The sequence below is a fragment of the Phycodurus eques genome, chromosome 20 (genome assembly GCF_024500275.1).
Source record: "Phycodurus eques isolate BA_2022a chromosome 20, UOR_Pequ_1.1, whole genome shotgun sequence".
Taxonomy (NCBI): Eukaryota; Metazoa; Chordata; class Actinopteri; order Syngnathiformes; family Syngnathidae; genus Phycodurus; species Phycodurus eques.
In genome coordinates, this window is record NC_084544.1 from 13,590,908 (window position 1) to 13,617,088 (window position 26,181).

The 26,181-nt window shown below is 42.2% G+C and overlaps 2 protein-coding genes across 10 annotated transcripts in view; one reads left to right on the forward strand and one right to left on the reverse strand.

The window, feature by feature from the left end:
- LOC133396031 (sodium bicarbonate cotransporter 3-like) overlaps positions 1 to 2,141 on the forward strand; it is a 50,756-nt gene extending 48,615 nt beyond the window's left edge. For 6 of the 9 annotated variants that reach the window (XM_061665432.1, XM_061665435.1, XM_061665436.1 and 3 more), the window contains one exon: positions 1,162 to 1,252. Coding sequence is in view for 3 of the 9 variants with exons in the window: in XM_061665441.1 (XP_061521425.1) it covers positions 1,162 to 1,243 (82 nt within the window). In the remaining 6 variants the exon portion in view is untranslated. Of the gene's footprint in view, positions 1 to 1,161 lie in introns of all 9 variants that reach the window. The other 3 variants (XM_061665441.1, XM_061665433.1, XM_061665437.1) reach the window with 1 other exon arrangement.
- Positions 2,142 to 7,589: 5,448 nt separating this feature from the next.
- LOC133396062 (homocysteine-responsive endoplasmic reticulum-resident ubiquitin-like domain member 2 protein) lies at positions 7,590 to 20,245 on the reverse strand. Its single transcript, XM_061665499.1, is given in 11 exon segments — positions 7,590 to 8,219; positions 12,347 to 12,455; positions 15,264 to 15,554; positions 15,645 to 15,758; positions 16,476 to 16,594; positions 16,734 to 16,835; positions 18,603 to 18,680; positions 19,536 to 19,652; positions 19,654 to 19,797; positions 19,979 to 20,122; positions 20,191 to 20,245. Coding segments are annotated over 9 exon segments (1,137 nt in total). The 5' UTR covers positions 19,687 to 19,797; positions 19,979 to 20,122; positions 20,191 to 20,245; the 3' UTR covers positions 7,590 to 8,045.
- Between the last annotated feature and the right edge of the window lie 5,936 nt (positions 20,246 to 26,181).

A 26,181-nucleotide genomic window follows, 5' to 3' on the forward strand; every position in this document is an offset into this window, starting at 1 on the left:
CACAAATGGGGGGGGGAAAAACAACAACCTGTAAAACACAAACTCAAAATGCTCAATTGATGACCTACACAGGGGGTCCTTGGTTCGACACTTCTTCCTTACAAACAGCACACAATGAACTCGTTTTCTTTGTAGCGTGAGAATATGTCCCCATGGGGCATTTTTTATATTTACACCCTAAAAGTGATTTTCATACAAGTATTTACAGTGAACCCCCATTTAATTGCGGGGATATGTTCCAGACCGATCTGGGATAGGTGAAAAACTGATATATAGAGAGACCAAATAAACCAAATAAAAAAACATTTTTAAACAAGTTTGGATATTAAACACCAAAAGGTGCAACGAAAGCCATACAGTACATTACTAACAGGCATATATTATCTCTGCTTAGCTGGGGGACCTTGTCTGCTCCTAATTACGCTGCATCTACATCCAGTAGAGCTCAGTGCTGCTAGGCATGTTGTGCCATGATGTGGTACTACAACTGACTTTTAAAACACACAAAAAGGATTTCTTAAAACTCCACAATATATGCAGGGCGTGAAAGATGAGCCGCTATATTGTTGATGTTTCACTGTACTTTAATTGTGACCGAACTACTGCGTTAGCATAGGTTAGTAATAGACTACGGCACTTTCCTTACATACAAATTCGAGTTAGATTGCCGTCATAGGAGAGGAACTCCGGTGTAAAGCAAGGACCCCCTGTGTAACATTACTGCTACCGAGTCGGGGGCTCGCTAGTCGGCGGCTAGCAGTGCATCCTGCTGCCTGGACTTTGGGTCCGCTTGGTGCTCCTCCTCACTCACTGCGTGGTAACTGGTGGTTAACTCCTGACTCAACAATGCCAATGTCTCAGGAATGCGAGCCAAAATTACTGGGACACACCTCTCATCTTCTTGTCCTTGCACGTTCATCTCTTAAAGTGTCACTAAATGATGTTTTTCTTCTTTGCAAAAATACATTGTGTGCACAGTATTCTGATTAATATTGCGTTCGTGGTCCTTATTCCCCCCCCCCCCCCAAATTTTCATTGGATTGCAATGAAGTTAAATTTGGAGGTTCCACTGTATTTTCCATGTTAATTTCACCGTTACTCTCTCCTAAGCCTGCACACGGTCTCTTCTTGTCTCCATTCGCTCTGTCTCCATGTTAACAGCCGGGAGAAGGGGGCCTGCGTTAGAGTGGACATCAGCCCTGACACACCAGGAGAGACTTCCACCACAGAGACCTTCTTGTGATAGCGTCTCCTCCCACGCGACACACCAAACAGCTGAGGAGCGCCAACATACTGTACACGCAACTTAACCTGCCACCCTATCTTCAGCACCGCAGGTGAGCTCCACGAGGGCTGTGCGAGTCGCCCGGTTGCCATGGCGAAGTGCCATGATGTACTGTAGATGACGATATTCTACCCCAAGTAGTGATGTCATTTTAATTTTTAAAAAATTTTTTGTATTATTATTTAACCATTTGCACCTCTGATGCCAAAGGAACGGGCCTCACTGGTGGGGATCTTTGACTGAGTCATTGCTTGTTTTAATTTCAGTTTTATTATCGTCATCATTTTAGTCTTTATGTTTACCTCTAGTGAGCAGCCCAGCAGTGTTTGAAGGTCATATTAACACGACACCAGCCGCCATTCAGGAAATATACATGCCAGCGAAAAATGTCTCATAATTCATGTGTCACTGTGGAAAAACCAAAAGGGAGGTACTTTGAAAGCATTCTGCATAACTCAACAGATGCTGCTACGTCATCGCAGGTCAAGCAATCATCTTGTAGGGGGTTCTCTTGAAAGAGAACATTGCTGCTTAAATTTCATCACTTGTTTTCATCAGAAACATCTTGAATATAAATATAGGTTCAATACGAACGCAGGTGATCTTTTCATTCGTAATGCTATATAAAAATTACTTCAGAGTCCACATGAAGTCTGTACTGTACAGTAAGCACTTTGCCAGCATAATTTCTTACGTAATATGAATCCTAGTGTGTTGTTTATTATTATTATTGTTGTTGTTGTTGTTGTTGTTAAATGTTGCTTCTCTCTCCAATATGTTTAAAGTTCTGAAATTTCAATTACCTTCCTCAGGAATCTTAAAGATTTCTGACTGCGGTCACAAGATTTCTGTCAAAGGGCAGTGATAATGTCCGCTTTTTGGGTTTTTTTTTTTATCCCATCATCGCTACCACAACAGTTTTAATCACTTATTTTAATTATGAATGTTTACTCAACGGATAGCAAGACAGTGCAATGTCAGTTCGACAAATGAGGACTAATTAATAAAAATAAATGATTTTACTTCGCCGTCATGGATGAATAAAGCACCTGCCAAAGTACAGTGGAACCTTAAAGGGGGCATATCATAGATCATTGGCTTTTAGCGTTGTGGTACAGTGAACCCCCATTTATCGCAGGCGATACATTCTAGACCCACCTGCGATAGGTAAAAGTCTGTGATTCAGAGACCATACACAGTGGGTACAGTAAGTATTCAGACCCCTCTTAAATTTTTCACTTTGTTATATTGCAGCTATTTTTTCATGTTTTCCCCCTGATTAATGCACACACAGCACCCCATATCGACAGGGAACAAACTGAATTGTTGAAAGTTTTGCAGATTTCTTGAAAATGAAAAACTGAAATATCACACAGCCATAAGTATTCAGACCCTTTGCGCAGTATTTAGTAGAAGCACGCTTTTGAGCTAATACAGCAAGGAGTCTTTTTGGGAACGATGGAGTTTTTCACACCTGGATTTGGGGATCCTCTGCCATTCCTCCTTGGAGATCCTCTCCAATTCTGCCAGGTTGGATAGTGAACGTTGGTGGACAGCCATTTTCAGGTCTCTCCAGAGATGATCAATAGGGTTTAAGTCAGGGCTCTGGCTGGGCCATTGAAGAACAGTCACGGAGTTGTTCTAAAGCCACACGCTATTTTAGCTGTGTGCTTAGGGTCGTCTTCTTGTTGGAAGGTAAACCTTCGGCAAAGTCTGAGGTCCTGAGCACTCTGGAGAAGGTTTTCGTCCAGGATACCCCTGTACTTGGCCGCATTCATCTTTCCTTCGATTGCAACCAGTCGTCCTGTCCCTGCAGCAGAAAAACGCCACCACCATGCTTCACAGCTGGGACAGGTGATGAGCAGTGCCTGGTTTTCTCCACACGTCACTTAGAATTAAGGCCAACAATTTCTATCTTGGTCTCATCAGACCAAAGAATCTTATTTCTCACCATCGTGGATTCCTTCAGGTGTTTTTTTGAGCAAACTCCATGCGGGCTTCATGTGTCTTGCACTGAGGAGAGGCTTCCGTCGGTCAGGCCACTCTGGCATAAAGCCCCGACTGGTGGAGGGCTGCAGTGATGGTTGACTTTCTCCCATCTCCCGACTGCATCTCTGGAGCTCAGCCACAGTGATCTTTGGGTTCTTCTTTGCCTCTCTCACCAAGGCTCTTCTCCCCCGATTGCTCAGTTTGGCCGGACGGCCAGCTCTGGGAAGGAATCTGGTCGTCCCAAACATCTTCCGTTTTAAGGATTATGGAGGCCACTGTGCTCTTAGGAACCTTAAGTGCAGTAGAAAATTTTTTGTAACTTTGGCCAGATCTGTGCCTTGTCACAATTTTTGTCTCTGAGCTCTTCAGGCAGTTCCTTTGACCTCATGATTCTCGTTTGCTCTGACAAGCACTGTGAGCTGTCAGGTCTTCTATAGACAGGGGTGTGGCTTACCTAATCAAGTCCAATCAGTGTAATCAAACACAGCTGGACTCCAATGAAGGTGGCGAACCATCTCGAGGACGAGCGGAAGAAATGGACAGCACCAGAGTTCAATATGAGTGTCACAGCTAAGGGTCTGAATACTGATACTGATATTTCATTTTCTTTTTTAATAAATCTGCAAAGATGTCAACAATTCCGTTATTTCTGTCAATATGGGGTGCTGTGTGTACATTAATGAGGGGGGGGAAATGATTTCATCAAATGACATGTATAGCGGCCAGCCGACGTGGCTAGTGCTAGCAACTAATGTTAGCGGTCTTCCAGTTTTCTTTGGACATTCGCTTTCTTTTAACAGCCCTTGATGAAGGCGGTACTTTGTTTCAGAATACAGTGTTAGTGTGGGATAGGGACTGACCCCCCCCCCCCCAAAAAAAAAGGTTTATAGACAAGATGGCGGCATTGCACGACATAAAGACCCTCAAACCTCTCAAAGGGGAACACACCCAATATGAAGAAACACAATATGAATCAGAATACCGTGTTTAGACTAGTGTGGGCCCATTTGATGTACGTATTCTCGAAAAAAGAAAAGTTTGATTTCCCCCTTTAAACAGTTCCTTGGCACCTAGATGTCACTGAAGCACAACTTTTATATTTGAAAGGACATAGTTTTTCATCAAATAACAGAGGATTGGTTCCCACAAACAATCAGCGAATAGGGAATCACGAATATGTGGGGGAACAGTTTGTCGCTAAAAAGCAAACAAATAAAAATAACAAATAAATGATATTTTTCTATTTTGTCCAACTTTGGGTGTTCCACTGTACTTTGCGGCAGTTCCCGCTGTGTTTAGATGATGCCGACAGCACACACTCGCACACAAAACAACACCAGCCAAATGCTGTTGCAGAGGGTAAAAAGAATATGAGACCCCAGTTAGTTGCACCTATTTTTATACTGTCTGTATCATTTTATCCTGTGTGTGGTGGACAAAAATTGTATTTTAGTGATGCGAAACATTTTATGCAAAGCAAATATTTCTACTGTAAATGTGACATTTATAATATTCTACAAAGCCGTTCTAATTTTCGCTAAGTGCAGTGTTGTTTTAGCAATAAATGTTCCATATGTATGGATCCATGACACTAGCTAATATCCAGGTAAGGAATAATTGTCGCTCTATCTGTGTGTAGCTGTAGTGACTATGTGCCTTGTCAGAGCTCTTTATGTGCAAGTGTTGTACTCCAAATTAATTGTTCAGAGCAGATACATGTACACGTATCCACACGGCGGCATACAATAAATGAATGCCAAAGACGAAGCGGCGTCAGTTAGGACTGGACCAGTGCACTATTTGTTTACTGGTATATTGTTCAGCCATGTATGTGTTCAAGTCGTAGCATCTAGCTACAGACTCCAGTTTTGGACTTAAGATTGTCGTCCCCCCCATTTACAAACTGAATTAATGTTTGTATGTGCGTTCTGTCGTAACATCTTGAATGTTTGCTCGCAAAAGACACGGAAAAAGTGTGATGTCTGGATCTTGACTTTCCACAAACACAAACTTCAGTTGGATCCTGCCACACAAATCAGGTTTCAAAATGGAAGTGAACACTCGCCAATTGGTATTTGATGTTTAAAGCCTTGAATCTCAACATATGTTGTACAAGCCTACAAAAAAAAAAAAAAAAAAAAAAAAAAGGCTCCAGCATACAGAATCAAAGCAGAGATGTATTCAAGTGAAGCAGATTGTATCTTGTTGTTAGCAAGAATGATGACTTACTGTATGTCAAGGTGGAAAGCAATAAACGTAATTAATATAAACTGATGTTTCTCTATTCTTTTAGGAATTTGGTCATCGTGATTGTTTCTTCTCATTTACAGCTGCTGTAGCAAACTTTTATAGCAACTATATTGCTCGACTTATGGTAAGACCAAAACTATTCTTATTCTTTGAGTGAAAGTTAGTACTCATTTGTTGAATATGCATTTTCAGCTAGGAAAGAACACAATGGGAGAAAAGAAACAAAACAATCGGAATTTTGGTTCGCGGTAATAATGGACTTCCAGCCAGAAAATACCCCAAACAATAACAATTCATTTCAACCGACTTGAACTTAAAAACTTAACTTAAATGTCAATCATGAATAATTTTGGTCTTAAAATTAAAAGACATTATTCCAGATATGAATATATTGGCTATTAGCACCAAACAAAAGTGTTTTCAGTAAAAACCCTTATTAAATTTAAAGCATGATAAGATTCTAAGGTGTTGCATGTATGTGCAAATAAATGTATATACATTTTTATAATAGCTGCTTTGATTATGGTCGTTTTTTGCACTTTGATAAACAGTTTCAAGTGTATTTATTCATACCTATTTTCAATGCATGCATATACAATATTTAAAATGTATAGTTGATAGCATGGCCTAGATCAAGCTAGAGTGCTGCAAAAGATTGTTTCCTCAAATCTGTCTCACATAATTCTATTTTTTTTTAAATATTATTTCAAACAGCCTTTTGACACTGTCATTTCCAGGTAAAATATACCTATTAAACAAAATAGGAAATCACATTAACTCAACATTACTCCCATAAAGTAAGGGGATCATTTTATAATCTTATAGTTCATAACTGTTTTGCACAACTTGCTGGGAGCTGAACAACAAAATTCACAGCATTTTTGATCTATGAAATATGACACATTTCCTAAGATGTCCGCTTGCCTTTCTGTGACATTTTTCTTCTCTGTTGCAACCTGCTCATGTCAAAGATCAAATCCAGCTCACCTGTGAAGGTGTAGTTTAGGTTCATTCTAAAATGTTACCCTTAACATTTTGTTAGTAGTGTATTTTATAACCAGCTCAACACCAGGGTGGACGATTGTCGCCTTTTTAAACAATTTCAGTGATCAGATTTGGTGTTATTAAAGACGGTGTCACCGTGGTGACATGCTACTTAAATTCACGCGGTCACAATCATGAATCATCTTTACTCCATTCTCACTGGAAATTACAAACCCCAATCCCAATGGTGTTGCAACGTTGTAAAACCAAATACAATGATTTGCAAATCCTTTTCAACCTATATCCAATTGAATACACTACAAAGACAAGATATTTAATGTTCAAACTGATCAACTTTATTGTTTTTTGCAAAGAATCATTAATTTAGAATTTTATGGCTGCAATGCGTTCCAAAAAAGCTGGGACAGGGTCATGTTTACCGCGGTGTTACATCACCTTTTCTTTGAACAACATTCAATAAATATTTGGGAACTGAGGACACTAATCATTGAAGATTTGTAGGTGGAATTCTTTCCCATTCTTGCTTGATGCACAGCTTGGATTCAATTGCTTATAGGTTGAACATGCTTTGCAAATCATTGTATTTAACACAACATCCCAACTTCATTGGAATTGGGCTTGTAGTTGCAATTGTAAGTTGAGAAACGTTCTTTAAACTGTTGGCCTATAATAAAGTGGTGAACCTCGCCCCCATCCTTGCTTTTGTGAACTGTGCCTTTCGGGGATGCACTTTTTATATCCAATCATGACACTTACCTGTTTCCAATTATCTAAAGCGAGTCATTTTTAACATTTTACAACAGTGCCATGTAAACTGCTAGTCCTTTATTTTTGGCAAATAATTTCCTGGAAATAACGTTGGTTCTAATGAGTAGCGCATTCAGTGTCAAACACAAAATGTCGTGTAAATTAGAATTTTTACTCCCAAAGTTTCCTCGGGAAGGAGCAAACAATCCCTCAGCGTGATTAAGTCATTATTTGTGATCATGTTGCTCAGGGTTGAAAATCTGGACCCCCCGACCCCCCCCCCCCCCCCCAAAAAAAAAAAAAACAACACAGCACATCCAAAAACCAATCAACACCTTAGCTATTATTACATTTTAAATGTGTAACAGCAGCAGCCATATTATCTGTGAAGTCTGCACTGTGGCAACAGGCAGTTTTACAACAGCCCTTTTATATTCCGTCAATTATTGCACACGGCCTGACAGAGCATCACACTTCCATCCCTCTATTGAAACAGCACTATTTTAAAAAGTCAGCTCGTCCCACAATGGAAGGATCGCATCGATGAAACTTGTCTAGTTATATTAGTGTTTATCATTGTGCCCGCTGATGCTTTTTCATACATTATTAGGGAGACGACGTGTTGTCAGACTAAGCTAACATGGCACCGCCTTGACTACAGCGATTCAATGTCCATTCTTCAGTTAACAATGCCGAACGAGAACAAGCAAGAGCGCATTGCCGCTTTGTATCGAAGTCATTTGTGGCGAGACGGCTCAAGAAGTTCGGCTCAGTTGGCAGCGTTCTGCGGTCCCTCGGGAATGAGCGACATGAAAAAGGTGATGATAAACGACCACATGGAGGACAGGATGCCGGTTTGGGGGATGACGCGGTTAGGATCCTCTGCTCCTTCCTCTCCGGTTTCACCTTCGTCATCATCGGAGCTGTCCTCCGCCACATGTTCCTGGTAAAGGACGATTACGTGTGAGTAGGATCGATACCAATATGGGACATTTCGGTCCAGATGCTTTGGGACAATGAAAGCTTTTGTAAATTCCCTTTATACGTAGCAACAATGGATTTAAAACAATCATGATGTGTAATTTTTGGAAGGCTTGTGCATGGGCTCCCTCTTGTGGTATGTGAAGGAATTGCTGAAATCTTCAAACTGTGTTGAGCTGAAGATGAAGATTAGGGGGTGAATCTCGGTTTGTCACGTCGAGGGAGCCAACCGCCAACAGGATCGGACAGGTTTCGGCACCTCACACTCAAGCAGATTATATGTACAACAGTGTGTCGCAGTAGGTAGTAAAGGGTGTGCGTTGTGATCGTGTGAAACGGTATTTCATGGCGTGAATGACGAACGCAGTGCAAAAAACCCCACTGATGTTCACCTTGAGCCATGCGGTGAGTCAGAATCGCGCATTTCATAGTTTAGATTTTTAAATAAATGACTTTGCCATCAGAAGCCGTTTCTCAATCTTGTTCTTGTTTTATAGTTTGAGGTGACATCACAGCATATACCTTTATTATCGTTATTCCTTGATGGCCATGTCACAAAGATAAGCGTCTTAAAACCGGTGTCTTGAAATGATTTAGTTGAAAATGGCCTCAAGTGTTATAAATCAGAGCGCTAGTTCCTGGTCATATGTCCAGAAAAGACTGTTCTGAAGGCAAAGGTGGGTCAAAATATACCACTAGACAGACTGTACGACTGTTCATGAGTGCAACGATATACACAAACTGGCCACAACATGCACTTACATGAATGATTCCACCTTTACAGAAATAATAATGTTCAGTTGTTGGAGCAATTAATAGAGCAGCGTCTACTATCGTGTTCGTACGTCCGCCTCACAGTTACAGTTCAGAGGTCGTGGGTTTGAATCCGGGTTCCGGCCTTCTCGTATAGAGTTTACATGTTCTCGTCATGCTTGGGTGGGTTTTCGCCAGGTACGCTGGCTGCCACTAACACTTTAAACAAACCTGGTTGATCCGGAGTCGTCGATAAGATCTCCCTCCGTACCGCGTTACAATACAACACACTGTATCTTGTGTTCCAGAACTCGAGACACTGGGTGACCGCGTTTGATTCCTCCATGCGGTTTTCCATCTGAAATCGCTCTGCAAAGGCAGCACGGCGTTGCCCTTGCGCCGTGGCAGCACATACACAGCCACAAGGTTTGAATTAAGCGGTCTCGCTCACTTTTTGCGCCTCGTTGACAACACATTGACAGTTTGCTGTGCTCGACGGATGCACCGACACGATTATGTCGTCGCTGAAAAGGCGTATAAGTGAAGTGAAGGGCGACGCTGAATTGGTTAGAAAAATGCAAGAGCAAAAGATGGCAAATGGCGAAAGTGTGGTAGTATTTCATCGTGAAATGCAAGGTGGTAACAGGAACCTTCTCTCTCCGCCGAAGACTAACAGTATGATGGCTGAACACACTATATACAGAGGGTACGCAAAGTATTCAGACCCCCTTAAATTTTTCACTTTGTTATATTGCAGCCATTTGATGAAATAATTTTTTCCCCTCATTAATGTACACACAGCACCCCATATTGACAGAAATAACGGAATTGTTGACATCTTTGCAGATTTATTAAAAAAGAAAATGAAATATCAGTATTCAGACCCTTAGCTGTGACACTCATATTGAACTCTGGTGCTGTCCATTTCTTCCGCTCGTCCTCGAGATGGTTCGCCACCTTCATTGGAGTCCAGCTGTGTTTGATTACACTGATTGGACTTGATTAGGTAAGCCACACCCCTGTCTATAGAAGACCTGACAGCTCACAGTGCTTGTCAGAGCAAACGAGAATCATGAGGTCAAAGGAACTGCCTGAAGAGCTCAGAGACAAAAATTGTGACAAGGCACAGATCTGGCCAAAGTTACAAAAAAATTTCTACTGCACTTAAGGTTCCTAAGAGCACAGTGGCCTCCATAATCCTTAAAGCGGAAGATGTTTGGGACGACCAGAACCCTTCCCAGAGCTGGCCGTCCGGCCAAACTGAGCAATCGGGGGAGAAGAGCCTTGGTGAGAGAGGCAAAGAAGAACCCAAAGATCACTGTGGCTGAGCTCCAGAGATGCAGTCGGGAGATGGGAGAAAGTCAACCATCACTGCAGCCCTCCACCAGTCGGGGTTTTATGCCAGAGTGGCCTGACCGACGGAAGCCTCTCCTCAGTGCAAGACACATGAAGCCCGCATGGAGTTTGCTCAAAAAAACACCTGAAGGAATCCACGATGGTGAGAAATAAGATTCTTTGGTCTGATGAGACCAAGATAGAAATTGTTGGCCTTAATTCTAAGTGACGTGTGGAGAAAACCAGGCACTGCTCATCACCTGTCCCAGCTGTGAAGCATGGTGGTGGCGTTTTTCTGCTGCAGGGACAGGACGACTGGTTGCAATCGAAGGAAAGATGAATGCGGCCAAGTACAGGGGTATCCTGGACGAAAACCTTCTCCAGAGTGCTCAGGACCTCAGACTTTGCCGAAGGTTTACCTTCCAACAAGAAGACGACCCTAAGCACACAGCTAAAATAGCGTGTGGCTTTAGAACAACTCCGTGACTGTTCTTCAATGGCCCAGCCAGAGCCCTGACTTAAACCCTATTGATCATCTCTGGAGAGACCTGAAAATGGCTGTCCACCAACGTTCACTATCCAACCTGGCAGAATTGGAGAGGATCTCCAAGGAGGAATGGCAGAGGATCCCCAAATCCAGGTGTGAAAAACTCCATCGTTCCCAAAAAGACTCCTTGCTGTATTAGCTCAAAAGCGTGCTTCTACTAAATACTGAGCAAAGGGTCTGAATACTTATGGCTGTGTGATATTTCACTTTTTCTTTTTTAATAAATGCAAACATTTCAACAATTCTTTTTTCCTTTCAATATGGGGTGCTGTGTGTACATTTGCAGGGGGGAAAATGAACTCCAATGATTTTAACAAATGGCTGCAATATAACAAAAGAGTGAAAAATGTAATGGGGTCTGAAAACTTTCCGTCCCCACTGTATGTCAGGATACACCGTTCCTCCCCATCACATGAAGGCTTGTATATAGTGTGTTCAGCCGGGGTTTAGTCGTCATACTCGGCGTCTTCGTTGATCATAAACGCCGTCATTTGGCAACCGATCCGGTGCGGCCGCTGTTTACATCGCAGCTGGTGAGTGCGTGAGGTGCGTTCAGGGACACTGCACAAATGGGAGTGAATGTGTTCTTTTGTAATACAGTACATAATGGTGAAACTTATTTGTATCAGAATGCTTTAGTTAAAACACTGTACGATCACACTGTCAAAAAACAATTGATTTTGTTTTGTAATAGAATAGAACAGATCAAATAGTTTGTTAATATAGTCAGCCTGAGCTGCAAGGAATTCAAAGTTCTTCAAGTACTTTCACCATTGTTCCTGTCATACGGTGTTGCGCGTTTTTGTTTGCACATTAAGGACAAAAGCGCTGTACAAGCACAAGAAATTCCTCGTGTTTGAGATTGTCGGGTGAATGCTGCAGCTGGACTGAATGGGTGGCAGCATAGGAGAAATGAAATGCCAGTATTTTCAGAGAAAAATAACAGTTTCCAACATTGACATGACTTGCATACAGGCTCCTTAAAGGTTTGCTCAGTGTACCATCTGATCTGTAAGTGGCTACACTCTGTTGAAAACGTGGCCAATCTGGTCAAAGAGGAATAACAGGGTTTTGGGAGATACTCGAGTACTAAAATATGTGATGGCTGCAGCCCTTCATTAAATTCCCCCATTATAATGTCGTATTTTTATTGTTTATAAAAAAAAAAAAAAAAAAAATCCTTCTTCGGGGCCCTGTGTGATAAAATTGCTCCTCAAATAAAGAAATGATTGGCAAAACTGCTCCTCAAAGAAAAAACATTAAGTCTTGCAGCCATGATAATAAACATTGTAAAATTAATCAAAACTGAAAATGTCCACCTTTTAAAGGCAAAATGTTTGCTGCGGTCCTTTTTATTTTATTTAATATTATAATCATGGTAAATGGTGTGGCAGCCAGCAGGTCACAAACTAGTAGAAAACGTGACTGATTAACGGACACCTATACACACATACCATTCCATGGAGGTCATTGTTCTGTAGCTCTGCCTCTATCTCCTCCTGATTTTCTCCAGGAAGCTGCAGTTCGTTTTCTAGGTTGAAGGGGAACCAGCCGGCCTGGTGACTGTGAAACAAAAATTGACATTACATGCGTCAAAGACATTTTGAATATGCCTTACAATAGATATCCAATGCACACTGCCTGGTCAAAATAAGTGCCCACTAGGTTTGAGCTTGTACATGAAAGCTACCGTTTAGACTTTACACCGATCTGATTGGCCCGACCAGTATCGGCCGATAGGCTTGCATGTCAATGACGTCATCGATCGGCTCTGCACAAGACATTTACGCCACATCGCAGTCGCGTATGAATCCAAAAGCTAGTTTATTTTTAGCCTTGTCACGTAGTACTGTAACTATCTGATAGCCAATAAAGTTTTTTTTTCCTCCCCTAATCTATTCAGTGAAAAAACACGTCGTCGGAGTGGGACTATTTTGCGGTGTCTCAGACAAGCAACACGTAAGGTATTTGCAGTCTGTGCACAACTGAAGTACGTCGTGGGGAACGTCATCTAAATGCTGCAACACAGCAAATGAAGAATGTACACAAGGAGCAAGCAGCATGCTGCGTTCAAGCAACGCAGAGCGGAGGGAAAAAAAGTAAAAGCCGAACGGATGCAAACTCCAGATAACACCCGTCCATACAGCGAGAAAGTTAAAGTAAGCATTTCATTAACAGTATTTATTAAAGTCATTTAATTGCAGTAAGTTAGTACCCACTATTTCTATGTTGATTTGACCCAAACTTCTGTCATTCTTGAATGTCCCCTAGAGGTCATTGATGTTTTACCTTTGTTCTAAAATGCTAGACAATACGTTTGAAGATAAAGTATACAGTACACAAGCATATACAATAAAGGAACAAGTCATGTAAACAGACACATTGTGCCATCTTGTGATCGGTTATCGTTTTTTTAAACTTGCTGATCCGCTCTAAAAATCCTGATCATATAAAGCCTTCTTCCATTGGTTAATTACTCCAACGATTAACATCCATCCATTTTCTATACTGCTTATCCTCACCAGGGTTGTGGGTGAGCTGGAGCCTATCCCAGCTGACTTTCAGTACAAGGCGACTTACGATCGACTTTTTTTTTTTTTTTTTGCATAATTCCAGATGTTGCACGGGACAATTTACTATTACAGGTGACCTCAATGGAAATAAACATTCCATGAGAATACCCAGGCGATTCAAGTGAATTTAGCTTTTTTTTTTTTAAACCAGGTAGCGAGTGTCCAGGGGGAGGGGGTCATCAGTTTACGACGGACTCCCATTCCTACGTTGACGATGTAACCCAAATTTGTACGTAAATTTAAACGCTAAGGTAATAATGTCATATAGTAAATATGAAAAACACTTCATATCATGGATATAAAATAATACAATGGTAAATATATGCCAGGTGACAACGTATTCTTACACTGCTGAAATAGTATAAGAATTCAACCTCAATGTTTTTTGCCTGGAGCAAAAATTGAGGACCCCCGTATAACCACCCAACATGCCTTGCATGAGTACAGTGGGGTCAAAAAGTTTCCTTTCAAGGGCCGCATACAGAAAAATCGATGGATGCAAAGGCCACTTTGAAGTCCGTCCATCCATTTTCTGTACCGCTTATCCTCACTAGGGTTGCGGGGGCGTCTGGAGCCTATCCCAGCTGACTCTGCACCCTGAACTGGTCGCCAGCCAATAAACAAGCAACCAGTCGCACTCACATTCACACCTATGGGCAATTTTAGTCTTCAATAAACCTACTCGGCATGTTTTTGGGATGTGGGAGGAAACCCACGCAGGCACGGGGAGAATATGCAAACTCCACACAGGCAAGGCCGGATTTGAACCCGGGTCCTCAGAACTGTGAGGCGGATGTGCTAACTAGTCGTCCACCGTGCCTGCCGCCCACTTTGGCGTTTTATTTATTTACTTACATGCTGAAACCAGCCCAGCACCGTCGGTAAAGATCAATTATCAAGAAATAATTAAATAATCAATTAGGTTAAATAGAATTGGGCTCATTACATTTTGACTGAGGCGGCACGGTGGACGACTGGTTAGAGCGTCGGCCTCACAGTTCTGAGGACCCGGGTTCAATCCCCGGCCCCGCCTGTGTGGAGTTTGCATGTTCTCCCCGTGCCTGCGTGGGTTTTCTCCGGGCACTCCGGTTTCCTCCCACATCCCAAAAACATGCATTCATTGGAGACTCTAAATTGCCCGTAGGCATGACTGTGAGTGCGAATGGTTGTTTCTATGTGCCCTGCAATTGGCTGGCAACCAGTTCAGGGTGTACCCCGCCTCCTGCCCGATGACAGGTGGGATAGGCTCCAGCACAACCACGGCCCTAGTGAGGAGAAGCGGCTCAGGAAATGGATGGATGGATGGATGGACATTTTGACTGCCCTCATATTACACCTTTTTTTTTTTTTAATAGCTGCATGATTAAGCAAAAAGTAGATTTCTTTAAGGATTTTGGGGTCCCTTTTTGAGAGCAGCAGCAGAATCACATGACCACATTCAGGACCAAAATATGATCTGTACTAAGATGACCTTGATACAGAGCAGAAAGTGGCATTCATATGCTTTTTGCTGCTGTATCTAATTAATAATAATTATCCTTATTCACCTGGGGTGTTGTGAATAGAAATGTATTTACTATTTTCCTTGTAGGTTTTGTGTTTTTGCAAATCTAGACAAGCTCTATGTAAAACCAATATTATAGTATTAGTAGTCGAGGCGAGTGGTACTCAAACAGGCCAATTACAATCAATCAATCATGAGAATTGATAATTTTAGAACATGCCACTGGCCGCTAAAAATGGACAACGGGCCATAGTTTGGACACCTCTGCATTAGTAAATTAGGAGGGGCACTCACAGGTAAAGCACCAGCATGGCCGTCATCACCATGAGAAACCGACTGAAGGACGAGTAAAAGTACACGATACTAAGTAAGACAGCGGCCCGGGAAAACGTGTACACCCAGTCCAGCCAATCCCGGTTGAGCTCCTCCTCGTTCAGGATCTCCCCTCCTTGGGCGTTCATTTCCACTTCAGGGTTGCCACGGCGATCCACCCGTGGACGCTGGCTCAGGGGGTCTGCCTGGGGGAGCGGCTGAATCCTGGGCAGTTCGTGCCTGAGGTTTTGGGAGGACGCTGCTAGTAAATTACTGTTGAGGGAAGAATGGAGAGGAGTCAAGGTTTAAAGATGAGATTATCATAGTCCTGGAAATGTTCAGTCGTAAAGTAAATTGGCTCACTAGTGCATGTAGTATTGTCGAGCATATAGTTGTTGCCACCACACGAGCGTCATAGGGTTGTAATAGGGGGTCAAATTTGTGGGAGGGGTCGACATTGCAGAGAAATGACTCCAGCTGGAAAAGAGACGACCACAATGTTAACATTAAGACTGCTCATACATGAAGACATTCACATGCAGAGGTCTTTGCGGATGTACTTCAATTTCCTATTGCTGCCGATGTTGTTTTAATAGACCGCAAACTATCTGCGATTGACTTAACAGTGACTCCGATGTTTGCATCAAGTACAGTAAGACACTCAATTGCTTCAAGACTGGTTTATCAACTTTCAGTTCCACACAACCACTGAATTCTTAATGATCAACAAAGGGATAGACAGCGGTCCCTCGAGATACGAGTGACCTGACGTAAACATGTTTTTCGATACACGAGCTGCCAGATTGGCCGGGTTTTTGCTTTGACTTGTGAGCCCAAACTTGAGAAATCAGTGGTGTATGGCGGTAGGAGGCTCTACTCGCTGGACTACAAGCAGCACTTTGGCTGATATAATTAGTGAAAGGCTTTAAGCTGTACATTGCCACTACCAGTTGGAGGTTACTTGAATACTAACCATAAAACAAAGAGCGGGGGTTTTTTGTACATTGTGTATTTGGGGGAAAACAACACATGGCCTCCATTCAGCATATGATGGAAAACACACATGGGCTAACAGTTAACATAACACAAAAATAAAATGCAATTTATTATCATCCCCCCCCCCTCCCTAATATGTATATTTTTTTAAAACCGGATTGTATTACCAAATTACGATTACATTGAATCACAAATTACCTATGCATAAATTGTTGATGCAACTGGTCGTAAGGTACACCACGTTGTCTGAGTCCATCACTGCTCTCGTCTGATTGGCTGTGTTGAGCAGGGAAGGGAGGACTCGCCGTTTGAGTGACCTGTCAACGAGAGCATCCACATATGGTTGAGCAGGGCTTGGTGTTGACATCCTCTTGGGGGACTACTTGCGGCACGAAAGTGGATGGTGAAACAAAACCGATGAAGTAGGAGTGAGGAGCGTGTCGTCGTCGGACTCACTGTGGGTTCTGCCGTGCTCTCCCGAGGCTTGCGGGTGGAGCTTGGGGAGCTGGGAGGAGTTGGTGAGGGGCAAACCAAATGGAGCATGTGGTACTCATCCTGCTATAAAAGCCAATACAACGAGTTAAGTCGTTCGGAAAACCCAAACTGATAATTTGACCTCTGAAAATTAACAGTTCAGAAACATCACAGAAAATCAAATGTTGATGTGACATTCATGTCCATTGTAATTTAAATAGGACATATGATGAAAATGTACTTTTTAATGACTTGTATCCATTTAGGTCTCAGGAGTGTCTGCCCACCCATCAAGTGCAAAATGAAACCATTCTTAAACACCTAACCTATAATTCCATTACAACAAGCTGGAATTTTTTTGACTTGAGTTTGTTGTCACATTTCTGTGGGGCCAATTATGTATTACTCGTGCACTCACTGTAGTTGTCTCGCCATGCTGCACTATTTGCATATACTGGCCACTCATGCCAGAGTAGCATCTGCTCCATTTGCACACTGATTGAGGAGTATCTGTAACATTTGCACAACCGACATTGTCCCAGATGATCGCACTACTCGTCACTTTAAACCGCATACACTCCTTGAAGCCTCGGCGCCCTTTGCACAGTGGTCATTGCACCGGACTACTGCAATATTAGTCATTCGAACTGCTCTAAATGCTAGAGGACTCTGCATCTTTTTGCACAATTGTTTTTGTCAATGTCTTTATGTCTCCAAAGTGTTCTGTAAATTGACTGTCTGTTGTACTAGAGCGGCTCCAACTACCGGAGACAAATTCCTTGTGTGTTTTGGACATACTTGGCAAATAAAGATGATTCTGATTCTGATTAAGCAAATCTTTTGTTGTCTGCCTAAAATGTGTTAGGTTCAGTGATGCCAGTAACGTGTGTCTCTTAATATGATTATTTTTTTGAGTAACTAGTAATCTTAATGTGTTTCTATTTCAGATTAAAGTTACTTATCTAAGTCACCGTGCATTACCATTTTTCTCAGTAAAAAGATGTGTAGTATTTGTATTTTACTTCCATCTCTGATCAGGAAAATGGTGTACCAGGCAGGGTCTGGCATTTTTTTTTTAATAATTCAAATATGTATGACAGTTTTGAAAAACCTATAAATGTTACGCTAAAATAAATTCTTGAAAGTTCATTAATAAGGTTGCTTTCATCGAATTAAAACTGTCTCAGACCACCTACAGTCACATTGCAAAAATGTAAAATGGTTTATTCCACCTCATCAGACTCGCGACTACTCAGCGCCTCGTTGGTAAGCTATACAGTCTTGGAGGTACACAGGGCTGCCACAAGAGAAAGGAGAAACAGAGGGGAGAAAGAAAGCTAAAATTAACTACTTAGTTACTTTTTCACGGCAAGTGGGGCACACAACTACGCCCACACTGAGCTTCTCCGCCCATGATAGGGCAGTCAGTGTGTCCAGTGTTGGACTACTGTGTAGACAGAAGAGTCGGCTGCATTTGTATGCATGTGCTCGCAGTAGCTGCAATTAGTTGACTGGCAAACAGTTGTATGCTTCATCACTAGTCATCAAATGTAGTGTTAAACATTTATACATTACGTTAGAGGTTAACCTCTTTTAGTTATACAACACTTTCATATGAAAGTGTACGTTATCAAAATATGTGTCATTGAAGTTAAGGGACTGCAGTGGCAAACTTTTTATTTTAATAAATATTTTAGAACCCATGCTGACAGTATGACTCTGTCATGTATTGATTCTATTTCCAATATTTACCGGAGGAAATACTTGTTTCGCAATCAGCGTCCCATCTTTAAGTTTCCATTGTAAAAGATTATGGCTGGATTTTAAATGAGTAGCAAAGTGAACGGTTACCTTTCTGAGCACATCTTTCAAAGTAAAGTGATCCAAAAGCAGCTTGCCAGAATATACCAGTCTCTGGTCTTTGGAGCTCTAAAAACACATTAGAATGGGTTCAGAGGAGCTAACCACTTTTTGCTTTCTTGTTAAAATTTTACACAGAACTGTGATACTGCAATACACTCAACCAGCAAAATTATTACCTCTGTAAGGACTATCAAAATCTGCGCCTTGTGTTTCACAATACAATTGCCGTTGGGGGCTCGAACGTTGGCCTAAGAAGAAGCTGTTTGTCATCTTTCCATAGTTCAATATGTATCGTTGTTATTAATCAATAATAATAACTTCAGGTTCAATACCTTTCCCCTACAATCATAGGGTGTATAAGATGTCCTATACGTGATCTTTTGATAAAAGAGAGACATGATATTAAATGGGAAGTTTTGCAAGGGAGGTACCGTCAAATTAGCAGCACAATACTGCACAGTTACGGTCTTGTGAGCTTCCAATTTACAGTTTGACGTAAACTTTTGTTGTTTTCTTGTTCATCAACAGAATAAGGTTCGCTCACATAGGTAGTATGGAAAATTTGAAATCCATCCATCCATGCATGTTCTGTACTTTTTCCTCATATTTGCGCATTGTAAGGAAATGTTCAAGGCCCATTTAAAGTTTATAAGAAAATTACAAGCTTAAAGTGTATAATGTTGCCATGTCAATGACAATGGAAAGGGCCGAAAGTTCATCCACACCACCGACAATCTAATCTCTTTATTTGCCTCGAGGATTTAAATTGTACCAAAATAGTAACACATACACACAATTTTGACTTCATGAAACGTCCATCAATGCTCCCTATTGTTAATTACTAAGTTCTGCAATATATTATGTCCGGGTTCATATGCGAAACAGCTTGTGATGGAAAATGATGTGCTGTGCAATACTCACTGGTTTGCTTGGGTACACGTCCGACAAATGGGCTTTAAGTTTCTCCACAGTCCAGTTCTGGCAGCAGTTAATAGTCTGGTCATCATATTTTTGGTTGGGCGCCCTGATGACAAGTAGTAACCGGACCGTCCATTACACCTTGAGCCATCATTCTCAAGCATTTGCCTTGAAACGCAAAACGAGTTCGGCTTAGGTGTGAAGGTTCCGTGGCGTGCTTGGAAACACCAGAGGAACTTGAACGTTACGTGAAGTTCATCTCTGCCTGTCAGGTGAAGACAGAGACAAACAGAACAATATTTTACTGAGGAGTTCATTTACACGCCATTAGCTTTAACTTGCTGAGACAGTCCGACGTGTCATGAGATTTCAAAATAATATGTCAACGACAACATGGTAAATTCTATCTTAGTACGTGCCGAAAGTGGTGAATGCATCGTTCTTACTCAACAATTGCCTTGGTTGGGGAGTTCAATGTAGACTGTTGACGCAACTAGCTTAGCTAGCATTAGCCCCTGGGGATTTCAAGCGGCTTTGTGGTTTTGCTCGCGTTAAGCACAGAGGGGGGGGGGAAGCATTGCCAGACGCATCTTAAAAGCAAAATAACAGGATGACAAGACGGGTGGTGTGATACAAAATAGCGATAAATTGGGATTACCTTGCGTGTGTACGCCTCGTCAGCCGAGCCCAGCTGTGTTCTTACTCGTCTGCTCAGCAGCAACGTATTGAAATAACTTCAAAGCTAAATAGCGCCCTCCAGTGTCCTGGATAGGAAATGAAGATTTTTTTGGTAATTATTCTAATTATAATTTTTTACACTACAGAGACAAGATATTTAATGTTCAAACTGATACACTTTTTTTATTTACATTTTAAAAAAATATCCACTCACTTTTATTTTTATGCCGGTAATATGTATTGTGTTACATCACCTTTCCATTTAATCAATAAGCGTTTGAGGACTGAGGATACTACTTTGTAGGTGGAATTCTATCCCATTCTTGCTTGATATACAGCTTCAGTTCCTCAACAGTCGAGTCCGCGTTGTCGTATTTTGGCCTTCATATTACGCCACACATTTTCAGTGGGAGACGGCCCGTGACTGGACTGCTGGCAGGCCAGTCTCGTTATCGCACTCTTATACTTTGAAGTCACGCTGTTGTAACATGCAGAATGTGGCTTGGCATTGTCTTGCTGAAATAAGCAGGGATGTCCCTGAATAAGACGTTGCTTGGATGGCAGCATATGCTATATGTACCTTTCAGCATTAATTGTGCCTTCACAGATGTGCAAGTTACCCATGCCATGAGCACCAACACCCCCATACCAACACAGATGCTGGCTTTTGAACTTGGCACTGATAACAATCTGGATGATCCTTTGGCTCGGAGGACACGATGTCCAAAAACAATTTGAAATGTGGACTCTTCAGACCACAGCACACTTTCCCACTGTGCGTCAGTCCATCTCAGATGAGCTCAGGCTCAGACGTCGGCGGCGTTTCTGGGTGTTGTTGATATATGGCTCTCACTTTGCATTGTAGCGTTTTAACTTGCATTTGTAGACGGAGGATTGAACTGTGTTAACTGTCAATGGTTTCCTGAAGTGTTACTGAGCCCACGTGGCAATATCCTTTGTAAGTAACATTTTTCTAACTTTTTAGGCCAACATATCTTTACCATTATGTGTCCCAAATGAAGTTTCATCATTTGAAACATGTTTTGTGGATATGCTAATTAAATATTTGGATACATTGGATTTTTCTCCTATTTCTCCTCAGTGTCATCAGAGTTCTTTTACAAATGGTCCGCCATTGTCACTCAAGCTGTCTTTACCACTTTGCCACTGGTGAGCGCCTTGTGTTGTTGCAATAGACCGGAGGGATCTGTGAGCTGAAGTGCCAGGATGGGGCAGCCATTTTGCATTCACACAATAGCAGACGGCAAAATAAATGGTCTTATTACTGAGATATGTGTGAATTTGTGAAAGTGTGCATGTCTTTACCGTTATTACCATTGTATAAAGACAAGAGTGGGTTTCATGAGTATCCATCCATCCATTTTCTGTACCGCCTCTCCTCACTAGGTTTCACGGGCGTGCCGGAGCCTATCCCAGCTATCTTCGGACGAGAGGCGGGGTACACCCTGAACTGGTCGCCAGCCAATCGCAGGGCACATACAAACAAACAACCATTCGCACTCACAGTCACACCTACGGGTAATTTACAGTCTTCAATCAACCTACCATGCATGTTTTGGGAATGTGGGAGGAAACCGGAATACCTGGAGAAAACCCACCCAGGCACGGGGAGAACGTGCAAACTCCATACAGGCGGGGCCGGGATTTGGACCCCGGTCCCCAGAACTGTGAGGCGGATGTGCTATCCAGGATTTAGGATTATTTATGTACTTGGATCTGTCGAGTTTGAAGGGCAACACGGTTGCTACGAAACTGTCTGTACTGTTACGCAAGAAGTGTATTTCCGTGAAGTAAACATTTTAAATCATCAATAACCTTTTGAAAATAGCGTCGCTGTTTCAGTATGGGAGATATTTACCAATACAAAACTGCTCAACTTTTGTTTCGCATTGTTTCCTTGACCTCTACATTTTGTTGCACTCATTTCTCGGCTGCCGCTGTCGTTGAAAGGCTTGAATTTGTTTTGTCGTCTTGAGATTTTGCAAGTGAAAAGCCAATTATGCCGCATCCTTTTGTCAGTGAGCTATACGACCATATACGAGCGCTTCCTGCAATTACGAAGACCTCTCGCTGAGAGGGTGATGCACTGCCGTGACGCACTGACGCCCTTCACTGTAATGTCACTTTGTTGCACCTGCCTTGAAGTGGCCCAATCACCTGCTCCCGTAAAAAACTACCGATTACAGAAGCTGCAATTGCGGCCTACGTGTGCCTCATGGCACTGAGAGCTCTAACTAACTAACTAACTAACTAACTAACTTGAATTCACCACCTCACGCTATGCTGGCTCGTGAGTATAACATTACGCAGTCAAAATCTGCTCGTATCACATCATCCCTTGCAAATGTTCACAATTTTTGCGAAGTTTTATTCGATACACTAATGCTGCTTATTGTGGGTTTTATTTGAACAAATGAACAGACATAGTCACAATACTTCATTGCTGGACGTGTGCCGTTGCATGGACTCAATGCACGAAAGTAGAGACAGAGTAGAAGACTAAGATTGGTCAAATACTGTATGATTAAAAAATACATCTCCAAATCTAACTTACGATGAGGAATAAGGAATGGACAAAAAGTCCTTGAAATGCTTCGGTGTAGCTAACTTTTAAAGGCACGTTTGCACCTTAATGGGTAGTTTACAATGGCAAATACATCGCCACTCAACAGCAGATAATAATAATCATAATGGTTACTACAGTATAAGTGCAGTCTGAGGCTCATGATGTGAGTTTTTCAAATACCTGTATATGTCCACTATAGTGCAAAAAAAAAAAACAAAAAACAGCCTTTGCTGATGTTGATGATCAAATGTCTGTCTTTATTATTTTCTTCCAAAGACTTTCGCCATTCACCATCATTTCCCTGTACTGTATTTGTTGAAATGCCCAGAAGGATTATTATTATTTACAGAAAACATTCAGAGTGCATATCCATTGAACTTGTATTGTTTTGAAGCAATTCTGATGCTGCAACTCCTGTGTAAATTGTGCCATTGCCTGCAATTAATAATTCACTTGCTCGGTGGATTCGAAAGGTACACGTGACAGGTTTTAAAAACACGTATACCGTATATACGAAGCGAAACAAATCCTTATTTGCCACTAGGTGGCAGTATGCATTCGTTAAGCGGGAGAATGACTTCATTGCACGCGGCAAAACTGCCAAAGTGTGTTGTTCCAAAGGCACACTGGAACTGTTTAAAATTGTGGGAATAAGCCCTCCTTTAAATTGTGAATATAATACATAGTATGCCTCCCCGAATTTCTGTGGCATTCCTTTTGTATATGCCATTTACAGTACAGTATTGTGAATCTATTGCAATTGCCGTGGTTTGCACTTGAGAGTTGGAAATCCCGTTAAAAGTCAGAGCCGCGTTGACTCTGAGCGTAGCGTCGCACTGCAGTGTCGCCCGGAGGACGCGTCGCCTTCATCTTTGAAAAGTAAAAACCTTGGATGCCATCTCAACCTCCAAAAGTTCGAGCACTTAGCTGTTGCCTGTAGCTTTCACACATCCATCCCCGGGTTATTTTTCATCCCAGTCACAGCAGCCAACTGTGATGCCATCTGACCTGTTTAATAAGGTCCGCAGTGGACACAATTTCTACCCAGATTGCCTCCTTTAAGCTCTATGCCGTTCATTCAGGTCACTTTTTAACGACTCGCCAACGAATTTAAGCATGTAAAGGTCACATGACAAAGATGTTATGGGGTCAGTCAAAATTCACCTTTGCATTGTTTACATGTTATGTAATACATGCACGTAGTTTAGCAAATCAAAAGTGAGGTTTTTATGACGCATATCGAGTCCTCCCCGAACATACCCGAAGCTCAAGACACCGGGCTGTGGTTACTCCCGCCACCGCGAGGGCTACCGCAAGTGACGTAGCAATTGCCAAACACAGCTCGCTGCAACTCTTTACGCAAATGGCGAGCGGCGTGTTGGAATACGAGGAGGAGGAGGAGGAGGATTACGACGTACAGGAGCGCCCGACTGAACTTGGCATCGTCAAAGCGTAACACGTTTGAGCCGATCAGACAGTGACGACGGCGAGCAGCCAAGTAGCAGCCGTACAACAGAAAAAGAGAGTGCCCGTTGGCTGCATATGTCAAAAGCATGACTTTTTATACACTCGTGGCTTGAAATATTTTTGAGCACGACTATACGTCGTATATATTCATATATGTTTCAGTGACACGGCACGAGCTTTTACATAGTAATCGGTATTCCTATATATTGTGTGCCGCTCACTCGGGTTGCGTCATAACACGGCGCACGCAAAGTCTTTGTTGTGTCTGTTGGCTTGTCATATCGACAAAAGTACAGATGACAGTCCTGAAAACGACTGCGTGGGTCTTTTTTTTTTTTTTTTCCTACTCCCCAGTGCCGTAGGTATATACAAGGAAATCATCACCTCTTGTCTGCGCCGCTTCGCTGCTGCGAGATTTATTTCTCTTGCTGGCGGTCGAGGTCCCGATGGCCGTAGGAAAAATAGTTGGCAGCGCAGCTGGTTTCAGCCTCTGCCTAACTACACGCGTGTATCCGATGCGTTCTCAAAACACGTCGGTTCGAAGTGATCGGCGCACAGTTTGGAATGCTTGTTCGGCACCCGCAGCTGACCACATCTAGTCACGTATTCCTTTTTCACTGCTGCCTGAATCATTTGTACAACCAAATGCCACACAATAAACCATCGTGACATCGTCAAATCATACGACTATACAAGGATGGGAACAACAGCACGGAACAATAGCACACAACGCCGAATGAACAGGATGTTTGGCTCGTGTGACGTCACAGCGCCGGAAAGAGACGAAGACCGGAAGGCGCTGGACGCAAAAAGCAGCAGGTGCGTTCTGCATCATATTTATTGATCTAACTGCTGTATATAATCACTCTGAAATGGCAGATGTGGTCTGTAAAGGGGTTCTAGAGTTATCAAGAAAAAATTCGGAATCTTTGTCCTCTGATCTTTAAGGCATTTTTTGAAGTGTTTTTACCGTATGCCAATTTCAACAACAACAAAAAAGAATGAATGAATGAAGGTGGACAGAAAATAAGCATGACTCAACCTTCCATAAAAAAGGGGCCTTTGCTTGAGAGGCAAGAAGAAAACATGTTCAAATTAGACAAGGTCAATTGCACACTACTGGACGGGAGAAATCCCTCCCACCGGTGCTTTAAACGGAAGTGATAATGACTGGGAGGAAGATGGGAGCGTAACATTTTCTTCATTCCAACGGTATTCGGTAGGTCATTAGTTTACATCAAAGGCAGGACGACCCCGAGCCACATCTCTGCAAAGAGCCCATTATGAATTCATGTGCGACATGTGAGAGCAATGCAACAATGTGCTATTTTTGGTCACCTCCTAATGGCCCCTTGCAGACCTTGAATAGAGTTCTCAGCGAGCATTGGACATGCTCCATTGAGACATGAACATCTTGGCAGACACTTTAAAAATGGGTTTGTGTGCTGAAATCAATAGTTTCATTAACTAGAAATACAACCCCCATTCCAATGAAGTTGGGACGTTGTGTTAAACAGAAATAAAAACAGAATACAATGATTTGCAAATCATGTTCAACCTATATTTAGTTGAATACACTACAAAGACAAGTTATTTAACGTTCAAACTGATAAACCTTCTTGTTTTTATCAAATAATCATTAACTTAGAATTTTATGGCTGCAACGCGTTCCAAAAAAGCAGGTGGCAAAAAAGACTGAGAAAGCTGAGGAATGCTCATCCAACACCTGTTTGGAACATCCCACAGGTGAACATGTGGGTGCTATGATTGGGTATAAAAGGAGCTTCCCTGAATTGCTCAGTCATTCACAAGCAAAGATGGGGCGAGGTTCACCTCTTTGTGAGCAAGTGCGTGAGAAAATAGTTGAACAGTTTAAGGACAATGTTCCTCAACGTACAATTGCAAGGAATTTAGAGA